The sequence below is a fragment of the Crocuta crocuta genome, unplaced genomic scaffold, assembly GCF_008692635.1.
Source record: "Crocuta crocuta isolate KB4526 unplaced genomic scaffold, BGI_CrCroc_1.0 scaffold755, whole genome shotgun sequence".
NCBI lineage: Eukaryota > Metazoa > Chordata > Mammalia > Carnivora > Hyaenidae > Crocuta > Crocuta crocuta.
Genome location: NW_027531305.1, coordinates 516322 through 527685, shown reverse-complemented (window position 1 = coordinate 527685; position 11364 = coordinate 516322). Strand labels below are relative to the sequence as shown.

Sequence of the window (11364 nt, the reverse complement as noted above, 5' to 3'; positions counted from 1 at the left end):
CCCGCCCACTCCCCCCCCAGCCTGTGTGGAGGAGGGCTTGGGTGCCCTTGAGTCCACTTTGACCTGCCCTCTCATTCCCCACCAGACCCTAACTTCAGACTCCAGCCCAGACCCCAGTACGCATCCCCTTGACCGTTGACTGACTCCATGATCCCCGGAGATCACCCCTAACTTGTGACCCCCTGACCCCGTGTTCTGTATCTCTGTTCCCTTGACTTGGATCCTACTCTGACCCCACCCTGACCCCACCCTGATCCTGGCCTCTCCAATTCCACCAGGATACTCAACATTTGTTGCCACATGACTGCTGGCCTCATGGTCCTTGTCTGCACCCCGACTCCTCACTGACCCCTGACCCTATCGTCTGTGACCCCCGAAATACCACCTCTGGCTCTAACCCACCTTGACCTTTGACCCCACCTCTGGCCTTCTTTCCACCCCAACTCAGTGTTCATTCTCCGTGATCCTCAACCCTGGCCTTTGCCCGGGGCCTTGCCTCCAACTCCCTCATCTGTCCCTCAAGACCCCCCCAACCCCACCCTGACGTAGCCCCGGACTTTTGCCCTCTCCTGTGTCCCCATGAGCTCCTGACTCCTCAGTACAACCTGCTTGATCCTGGCTGCATCTCTTACCTGCGGGTCCACCCTCATGACTCCTGATGGTCTCCTTTGCATTCCCTGCTACGTGCCTAGGACCCTCAGCTGTCCCACAGCCCGCTCCTCTGACCTGTGTCTATCCCCTCCTGTGACCTTGACTTCGTCCTGCAGCCTCTCTTTGGACTCTGTATCTTGGACCCCGGAACCCAACCCCAGCTGGCCTCTGGGGGCTCTTCTCTGATCCCCAAATCCTACTTCCCGGTTGCACATCTCCATTGTCTCTTCTTCCCTTCCCCCTTCCCACTGTCCCCACAGGAACATGGCCAAGAGCGAGAGTCTCATGGGGCAGGTGGCCACAGACTGGATGGATACGGAGTGCCCAGAAGCAAAGCGACTGAAGGTTGTGTCCTTTCTCTGACCCCTGCCCTCGGGGTCCTGGGTGGAGGGCNGGCTCCGCTCTCCCTGGTTCTGGGGAGCAGTCGTGGTACCCGCCTCATCCTGCCCGTCTCTAACCAGGCCCCTGCTCCCAGGCCCACGTGGGGCCTTCCTGGAGCGGAGCCCCTGACCTCGACAGCCACTCTGCCTTCTGTCTGTTAGGCTCAACTTTGTCCAGCGTGCCCAGTCTGAAAGTGCTCCGAGCTGGTTTTAAACACCACTCTGCTGGGGCCACGCCGTGGGCCCTGTCGTGGTCGGCTTACGCTGCCATTACAAAATCCCACAGACTGGGGGGCTTACACAACACATACTTCCTCTCGCACGGTTCTGTGGGCCGGAAGCCGGGGATCAAGGCGCTGGGCGGGTTGAGTGTTGTTGGCGAGGGCTCTCTTCCGGGCTTGCAGACAGCCGCCTCCTCCGTGTGCATGGAGGGGAGAGCTCTGGTGTTTCTTTTTCTTACAAGGATCTCAGTCCTGTTGGCTTAGGACCCCACCCTTATGACCTTGTTTAACCTTGACTATCTCCTTAAAGGTCTTCTGTCCAGGTTGTGTTGTTTGGTGGAGGTTAGATCTTTGATATACGACTTTTTTTTTTGTTTTTTGTTTTTTGTTTTTTATTTCTAGGAGAGAGAGAGAGAGACAGCGTGAGCAGGGGAGGGTCAGAGAGAGAGGGAGACACAGACTCTGAAATAGGCTCCAGGCTCTGAGCTGGCAGTCAGCACAGAGCCCGACGCAGGGCTCGAACCCACGAACCGCGAGATCATGACCTAAGTGAAAGTCGGACGCTTAACCGACTAAGCCACCCAGGCGCCCCTGATATACTACTTTTGAGGGACAACTGTTCAGTCTGACACATTCCTGCTAACTTTCTCTTAGACTCGCCAATGCCTTGAACGCTTGCGAGCATCCCATTTCCTCTTTATGAGGACCATGTGGAGCAGCTGTTGATACACACCTCAATTCTCAGCTGCCTCTGCCCGCCCAGATTTTAATGTTTGTGAAATGGAGAGACATCTATTACAATTGACAGCTGAAAGAAATCTGTTCACCTCGGGCTTTTCTTTTTCTTTCGTATCCCATAGTGGGTATTAAGTAGATAGTGTAATAGGGTTTTGTTTTTTTTTAAGTTTATTTATTTTTGAGGGAGAGAGAAAGAGTGCAATTGTGGGGGGTAGAGGGAGAGACAGAGGGAGACACAGAATCTGAAGCAGGCTCCAGGCTCTGAGTTGGCAGCACAGAGCCCGACGCGGGGCTCAAACCCACGAACCATGAGATCGTGACCTGAGCCGAAGTCGGACGCTTAACTGACTGAGCTGCCTAGGCGTCCCGTGCAATAAGTTGTTGATGGCATTTTGGCATTGCAGAATGCCAGCATTATCCTGATTTTGCTAATGAGAAGCTCAGAGCTCTAATGTGATCTGCCAGGTGATGGACAGCTAACCAGAAAGAGTCAGGGAGGCTGGGACAGCGGTCTTATCACCTGGCTCTCCCCTTTCATGAAATTCAACTCTCCACCTGGGTCCTTAAGCTCAGGTCTGGCTTGATCAGGCTGTCTTTGGTGCCCAAAGGCTCTTAAATGTCCTGGAAGCTAGTTACGAATATTCTGTCCTGAGGGACACCTGGGGGGCTCAGTTGGTTAAGTGTCCAACTCTTGATTTCAGCCAGGTCATGATCTTGAGGTCCTCAGATCGAGCCCCACATGGGGCTCAGTCTGGAGTGTGGAGACTGCTTGGATTCTCCCTCCCCCACTTATGCACACTCCCTCTCTCTCTCTCTCTGCCTCTCTCTCTCTCTCTCTCTCAAAATAAATATACTGGGGGCGCCTGAGTGGCTCAGTAAGTTGAAGGTCCGACTTCAACTCAGGTCATGATCTCACAGCTCGTGGGTTCAAGTCCCACATCAGGCTCTGTGCTGACAGCTCGGAGCCTGGAGCCTGCTTTGGATTCTGTGTCTCCCTCTCTGCCCCTCCACTATTCATTGTGTCACCATCTCTCTCTACGCCCCTCCCCACCCCTGCTCACACTCTGTCTCTCTCAAAAGTAAATAAACATTAAAATAATAAATAAATAAATATACTGAAGAAGAAAAAAAAAACTTTTAAAGAGAATATTCTGTCCTGGAAAAAAAAAGAATAATCTGCTCTGTTTCCATAACATCACTATGCCTTTTGGACCATGAGTCTGCAGTTAGTTTCTCAAGCTCCTTCTAGGGTCCAAGGTGCTGTGCTGGGGAAGGTAAATGGATACATTTGTGTATGACTGTTCTGTCCTGATACTTCATGTTCATGTTCACAGTACTGGGTAGGAGTCCGAAATGGTATCCAGGGCACCTCCCTGCTCCTCACTTTCCCCCCTACCCATTCGCCCTCTTCTCATATTAAAATTGATCCTTGAAGAACTACCCCCCCACCCCCGCATTTTTTTAGTTCCCAGAATACAAATTTTGCATTTCCTCTATTGAATTTAATTCTAAATGTTTTATTCTTTTTGGTGCTGTTGTCATGGAACTGTTCTCTTCATTTTATTTTCAGTGTGTTCATGTCCAGGGTACAGGCGGGTATGGACCGACAGGGGCTATATGCTCTGTGTCTTTTCCTTGATCACTCACTTTGTTTTGTTTTAATTTTTTATTTTTTTTTTATTTCTGAGAGAGAGAGACAGTGTGAGCAGGGGAGGGGCAGAGAGAGAGGGAGACACAGAATCTGAAGCAGCTCCAGGCTCTGAGCTGTCAGCACAGAGCTGGACCCGGGGCTCGAACCCACGAACCGTGAGATCATGACCTGAGCTGAAGTCGGGCGCCCCTTTGATCACCCACCTTGGATTCCCAGCCCTCCCCTCTTCCAACCCAGATTAAGATCCCACTTCTTCCTTTTGTGGGTTCTCTGAGCTGCGGCAGGTCAGTTTCCCATTTCTGGATGTGTAAAAGAAGCGGGACGTTCTGGTCTCTCGGGGCCGTGTGTGCATCTCCATGAGGGAAAGCTGTGAGGATGCCCAGACCGTCCCCATAAGTGTCCCTCTCCCAGCTCTTTGTGACAGCCTTGGTCCTTGCGCCTCCAGGTAGAGGATGCTGGCGCGGGGGCCGAGGATGCCGTGGACTGCCGCCAGTGGACGCAACACCACCTGGTTGCCGCGGACATCCGTGTGGCACCAGCCATGGCCTTGACGCCCCCACAGGGCGACGTGGATGCCGACGGCATGGACGTCAATGTGCGTGGCCCAGGTCAGTGATGCCAAGGATGCGCCTCACCTGTCCCACTTGGCAAAAGGTGCACCTGGGTCTGTGTTCTGGGCAGAGTTGGGTCCGTCTGTGGGGGGGTGGTGTCCATCAGGACTCTGGGTTGTAAATGATAATAGCCCAACTCAAACGAGTTGAAGTAAAACGAGAGATTTATTGGCCCTTGTAACCAGAAGCGTCTGGATGTTTGGGTCCAGGACTCAGCACCTCACAGCTTCAGCCGGGGGCCTCCAGCTTTCTTCTGGGGGCACGATAGCCACAGGCCTGACCAGCCTTGTAAAATCTTTATTACCAGGGCGCCTGGGTGGCTCAGTTGATTAAGCATCCGACTCTTGGTTTCAGCTCAGGTCATGGTCTCCCAGTTTGTGGGTTCAAGCCCCACACCGGCCTCTGTGCTGACAGCATGGAGCCTGCTTGGGATTCTCTTTGTCTCTTTACNATTACTAGTTACACCAGCAAAAATCCCAGGATGTGTTCTGATTGGATGGGCTAGAGTCACGTGCCCACCCGTGAGCTATCATTGTATCCTGGGGGCTGGAATATGCAGACTGACTGCAGGCCTGGGCCTAATGCCTCTCCTTGAGCCAAGGATTGGGTTCAGCTCTACCCAGCGCTTGAGGATGGAGAGTGGGGTGCGTGTGGCTCCCTAAGGGAAACAAGGGCGAATGCTCACGCAGAGTGTAGCAGGTCACGGTGTTTGGATTCCCTTGGACTTCAGGGTATTCCTCCTCAGCTCATTTTGCTTTCATTCAAAAATGACTGGCACCGATGGCTCTCTGTTGAAATTCTTCAGGCTACCAGGGCCTGAGGTGCCTAGGATTTTATGTCTCTGGGGNTGCTCACGCTGTCTCTCTCTGTCTCTCAAAAATAAACTAAAAAATTTTTTAAAAATTAAAAAAAATTTATTTGTTTATTTTTGAGAGACAGAGAGAGGGAGGGAGACAGAGAATCCCATGCAGGCTCCGCGCTGTCAGCACAGAGCCTTGATGTGGGGCTCGAACTCACGAACCGTGAAATCATGACCTGAGTGAGCCGAAATCAAGAGTTGGATGCTTAACCAACTGAGCCACCCAGGCGCCCCCTGGGGTGGTTTTTAACCAGCAGGTGTGGGGGTGTGTGAAAGGCACAGCTCAGCCTCCTGCGTCCCCCTTCAGGACCAGGCTGACGTAACCCCCTGGGAATTTGCCTGAGGTTGAACCCTCGCTTCTTCCTCCCCCTCTTGTCCTCTATCTGCCTTCGGAGCTTTTGTGTGACAAACCACCTGCCCGTGAATCCTTATCCTGGCTTGGCTTCTGGGGTACCTGACACAGGTGTGTGTGTGTGTGTGTGTGTACGCACGTGCACTCCTGGGAGGACTTGCCACTCCCTCATGTGACCCTGTGTCCCACTTCCTGCTAATGCAGTGCCCTCAATAGTATCGCCTGGAAAGGCCCCCTGTGCCCGCCTCCCTGTGACATGTTCCTGGTCCTTGCAGACGGCTTCACCCCTCTGATGCTGGCCTCCTTCTGTGGGGGGGCTCTGGAGCCCGTGCCCACCGAAGAGGACGAGGCGGAAGACACGTCAGCCAGCATCATCTCGGACTTGATCTGCCAGGGAGCCCAGCTTGGGGCAAGGACGGACCGCACGGGCGAGACGGCCCTGCACCTGGCTGCCCGCTACGCCCGGGCCGATGCGGCCAAGCGGCTGCTGGATGCTGGGGCGGACACCAATGCCCAGGACCATTCAGGCCGCACTCCTCTGCACACTGCTGTCACCGCTGATGCCCAGGGCGTCTTCCAGGTGACATGGACCTGCCCCTTTGGACTTTGGAGCTTGGCACAGGCATCAGGCAGGCCTGGGTTTGAGCCCTGGTCCTGCGAAATAGAGCTTGTGTTAACTGGGGTTATGTGGGAGTATGGTGTCTGGCAGGTGCCTGCTTCCTGAGTCCAGGGGCTGTGGGGGGGTTGGGGACCTCAGGGGGCTTAGAGGTGCACCTGGTCCTTCAGTTTCTGTCATGACCTCCCCCGCTCCGCACACCTTCTCTAGATTCTCATCCGGAACCGATCCACAGACCTGGATGCCCGCATGGCGGATGGCTCAACAGCACTAATCCTGGCAGCCCGCCTGGCGGTGGAGGGCATGGTGGAAGAGCTCATTGCCAGCCATGCCGATGTCAATGCGGTGGATGAGCTTGGTAAGCTGCGGGGGTGGGAGTGGGTGGAGGCTGAGAAGGGGGCACCAGGGCCCGGCTTGTAGGTGTTAACTCACACCCACGCTGAGACCCAAGCACTGAAGTTCATACATATGTAACAGAGTTTTGACGTGGACTTACATTTACTTGCTTGTGTGTGTGTGTGTGTGTGGCATCTGGTAGCTCATATGACACTGTGACCTAGGCAAAGGTGCCCTTCCGGAATACACTTCATTTCCGTTTGCTTTATTAGAAGAGCGCACTCTGCTGCCCTCTGCTGGTCGGCTGGTATAGTACATTTGCAAACTGGCCAAATCCCTTTGTGACGGCAAATACCTCTGTGGTGGTGGCTTGCTTGCACGATCCCGAGCTGTGCAGTCACAGCAACTTGTCCTCATGTCCAGAGGACCTCACATCGCTGCAGACATACTCAGGTGCTCATAAACATCCTTTGGAGCAAGTGTTCTCAACCTCTGCACCATTTACACTTGGGGTTGGATGATTCTTAGTGCTGAGGGCTGTCCTTGCAATGTAGGATACATTTTTTTAACTTTAAAAAAATTTTTAATGTTTATTTATTATTGAGAGACAGAGCATGAGCAGGGGAGGGGAAGAGAGAGGGGGAGACACAGAATCTGAAGCAGGCTCCAGGCTCCAAGCTGTTAGCACAGAGCCCGACGCAGGGCTCGAACCCACGGACCGTGAGATCATGACCTGATCCAAAGTCGGACGCTTAACCGACTGAGCCACCCAGGCGCCCCTGCAATGTAGGATATTAAACAGCTTCCCTGGCCTTGACACACCAGATGCCAGCAGCACCCCACTCCCCAGCTGTGACAACCAAAAATGTCCCCAGACATTGGCAAATGCCCCTGGGTCGAGGGGTCACCTCTGCTTGAGAACTGTGGCTCTAGAGAACCACTGACCAACAGAACTTTCTGTGTTGATGGAAACATTTTTGGTCTGTGATGTCTCGTGTGGTGGCCACTGGCCACATGTGGTTGCTTTTGAGCACTTGAAGTGTGGCCAGGGCGAACGAAGAGCTAAATGTTTTATTTCGTTTCATTTTTTAACCTTTGTTTTGCATGCTTTCTTTAAAAGGCCTTTTTTTAGGTATAATTCACACACTGTACAATTCAGCCATTTAAAGGATAAAATCCAACGGCTTTTTGTACAATCACACAGTTGTACAACTCGTCATAGTAAATTTTAGAACACTTTCACCACGCGGAAGAGAGGCCCTCACCATTAGCTGACACCCTCCAATCTCCTTATCTTCCCAGCCTGAGGCAACCACTTAAAAATGTGGTTTCTCTATAGGTTCTCTCCTCTGAATGTTCCTTGTCAATGAAATCAAACAATATGTGGTCTTTTTCTGACTGGCTTCTTTCGCTCAGCATAATGCTTTTCAGGTTCACAACATTTTGTGAGGAGTATGAGTGCTTTTAATGTGTTTTTAATTTCTTAATCAAATAACATTCCCTTGTATGCATATTGTTCTTTATCCATTGACAGACACTGGGGTTGTTTCTACCTTTTGGCTCCTGCAAACATTCACGTACAGGGTTTTGTGTAGATGTATGTTTTCATTTCTCTTGGGCACAGAACGAGGAGCGGAATTGCTGAGTCATATGGTAATTCAGTGTTTAACCTTGTGAGGAGCCCCATTTTCCATTCCCGCCAGCTGTGTGTGAGGGTTCCAGTTTCTCTATGTCCTCGCAGATAGTTGTTATGATCTGTCTTTTGTTGTGGCTTTCCTAGTAGGCGTGAATTGCGATTTCCTTGTGGTCTTGATATTTATTTCCCTGGTGGCTAATGATGCTGAGCATAGTTCCATGTGCTTATTGGCCATGTGTATATCTTCTTTGGAAAAATGTCTATTCTGATCTTTTGCCCATTTTTTAAAAAGTTAACTTATTTGAGGGAGAGAGAGAACACGTGGAGGAGTGGGGGAGGGACAGAGAAAGAGGGGGAGAGAGAGGATCCCAAATAGGCTTCATGCTCAGGATGGAGCTCAACACAAGGCTCAATTCCACAATGGTGAGATCATGACCTGAGCCAAAATCAAGAGTCAGATGCCCAAATGACTAAGCCACCCAGGAATCCCTGCCCATTTTTTAAATTGAATTAAATTAAATTAAATTTATTTTTTAAATTTTATTTTTTATTTTATTTATTTTTTAAATTTTTATTTATTTTTGAGAGACAGAGAGAGACAGAGCACAAGCAGGGGAAGGGCAGAGGGAGAGAGGGAGACACAGAAACCAAAGCAGGGTCCAGGCTCTGAGCTTTCAGCACAGAGCCCGACGCGGGCCTCAAACTCATGACCCGAGTCGAAGTTGGATGCTTAACTGACGGAGCCACCCAGGCCCCCCTCCCTGCCTGTTTTTTTTTTTTTTTAATTTTTTTTTTATGTTTTATTTATTTCTAGGAGAGAGAGAGAGACAGCGTGAGCAGGGGAGGGTCAGAGAGAGAGGGAGTCACAGACCGAAACAGGCTCCAGGCTCTGAGCTGGCAGTCAGCACAGAGCCCAACGCGGGGCTCGAACTCACGAACCGCGAGATCATGACCTAAGTGAAAGTCGGACGCTTAACCAACTAAGCCACCCAAGCGCCCTTCCCTGCCCGTTTTTAAATTGGGGTTTTTGTCTTCTTATTATTGAGTCCTAAGACTTCTTTATATATTTTTGGTGTGAGTCTCTTATCAGATACGTGGTTTATAAATATTTCTCCCATTTTGTAGGTTTTCTTTTCACTTACTTGATGGTGTCCTTAGAAGCACGGACATTTTAATTTTGATGAGATCCATGTTAATCTATTTCTGTTGTTACCGTTGCTTTTTTTTTTTTTTTTTTGGTGTCATATCTCAGAATCCTTTGCCTAAATCAAGGTCATGAAGTTGTACTCCTCTGTTTTTCTCTAAATGTTTTACAGTTTGAGCTCTTACATTTAGATAACTTGATGCATTTTGAGTTAATTTTGGCATATGGTGTGAGGTAGGGATCCAACCTCATTCTTCTGCAAGTGGAGACGTAGTTTTCCCAGAACTGTTTGTTCAGAAGGCTATCCTTTCCCTATTGAATGGTCTTGGCCTCTCTGTTGGTTAATTTTAACAGCAATATGTGCCTGGTGGCTACTGCCCCAGGCAAGCACAGCTTTAGCTACCAAGTAAGGTCCACAGAGTACCCACCCTGCCTAGGGAGAGCCACACGTGCACATGCCTGAGCAGTGTCTCTTTTGGACTGAGTCATCCTACAGGCCTTCTCATACATGGACCCAAACAGGTGATCAGATACTCATGGCAGGCCCCCCGCCCCCTCCCTGCCAGGCTATATTCAAGACACTTCTGGGGCATCTGGGTGGCTCAGTCACTTAAGCGTCCGACTTCGGCTCAGGTCATGATCTCACGGTCCGTGAGTTCGAGCCCCGTGTTGGGCTCTGTGCTGACAGCTCGGAGCCTGGAGCCTGCTTCTGATTCTGTGTCTCCCTCTCTCTCTGCCCCTCCCCATTCATGCTCGCTCTCTCTGTCTCTCAAAATAAATAAATGTTAAAAAAATTAAAAAGAAAAAGACACTTCCTGCCCTCCTGCCATGGGATGATAGCAAATGAGCTTAGTCTACCTTGATCTCTCCCCCTCCCCCCCCACAGGGAAATCAGCCTTACACTGGGCAGCAGCCGTCAACAATGTGGAGGCCACCTTGGCCCTGCTGAAAAATGGAGCCAACAAGGACATGCAGGATAGCAAGGTGAGCCCCAGCCCTTGACCCACGAGGCAGTCAGCCCCGGCGCAGCCCCCTAAATGTGGCAGAGAGCGGGGTGGGGTGCGTTAGTGTGGGCATTCATCTTGCCCGCAGCCAGGTTTCGGGGGTAGGATTCGGACCTAACAACCTCCAATAGTGGATCAGAGAAGGAAGTGTGTGGCAGTTGCTGTGTGACCTCAGGCAAACTGCTGAACATCTCTGAACCTCGGTGTCCTCATCTGTGAGGTGGGGAAGCAACAGTACCCACCCCATTGCTGTCTCCTGAGGCTTCCGTGAAATAATGCATTTGTTAAATGCTTGCTAGATCCTCAGTAAAAGGCAACTGTTAACGATTATTGTTTTAAATCCCCTGCAAGGTGGAATGATCCTCCTCGTTTTATAAATGGAAAGAGTGAGGCTCAGACGGACACGGGCAGCGAGTCTGTCCTTTGCTGACATTTTGATGTTTTCTCCGTTGTGGATTTTTTGACAACCATCGCAAATTTAAGGAGCGCGTTAAAATGTCTTTCAGTTTGGTGACTGGTTTTTGACGCCCCTTAAGTTTTGTGCCTAAGGGCGTCACTTTTCTCACCCTAGTCCTGGCTCTGGGGCATGATGCTTAGTAGGTGCTGGATGAACGTGCTTGAAAGGAAAGGACTTGCCTGGTTTTCTCAGCAGAGCGGGCGTTTCATCCGAGCCCTGTGGGGCTGGCGAGTGAGGATGCTTAGCTCGTCTCCAGCAGAGGCTGGAGGGTTAGGGACCTCGGCCAGGAGTCAGTCCTGGCTGGCGGTCGCTGACCTGTCCTGGGTTCTGTGCTCCACCCCCCCTCAGGAGGAAACGCCGCTGTTTCTGGCCGCCCGAGAGGGCAGCTATGAGGCTGCCAAGCTGCTGCTGGACCACTTCGCCAACCGCGAGATCACAGACCACCTGGACAGGCTGCCGCGGGATGTGGCCCAGGAGCGGCTGCACCAGGACATCGTGCGCTTGCTGGACCAGCCCAGTGGGCCCCGGAGCCCTCCCGGCCCGCACGGCCTGGGGCCCCTCCTCTGCCCTCCGGGGGCCTTCCTCCCGGGCCTCAAGGTGGCACAGTCTGGGGGCAAGAAGAGCCGGAGGCCGCCGGGGAAGGCGGGGCTGGGGCCGCAGGGCGCCCGGGGGCGGGGCAAGAAGCTGACGCTGGCCTGCCTGGGGCCC

General features: G+C 51.9%; 1 protein-coding gene across 1 annotated transcript in view; it reads left to right on the top strand.

The window, feature by feature from the left end:
* NOTCH3 (notch receptor 3) overlaps positions 1-11364 on the top strand; it is a 43999-nt gene that overhangs the window by 32353 nt on the left and 282 nt on the right. Inside the window, 6 exon segments of the mRNA XM_077771629.1 lie at positions 912-996; positions 4087-4249; positions 5739-6043; positions 6290-6437; positions 10082-10179; positions 11005-11364. The exon segment at positions 11005-11364 is cut by the window's right edge and continues 282 nt beyond it. Of these exon segments, the coding sequence (XP_077627755.1) occupies positions 912-996; positions 4087-4249; positions 5739-6043; positions 6290-6437; positions 10082-10179; positions 11005-11364 (1159 nt within the window).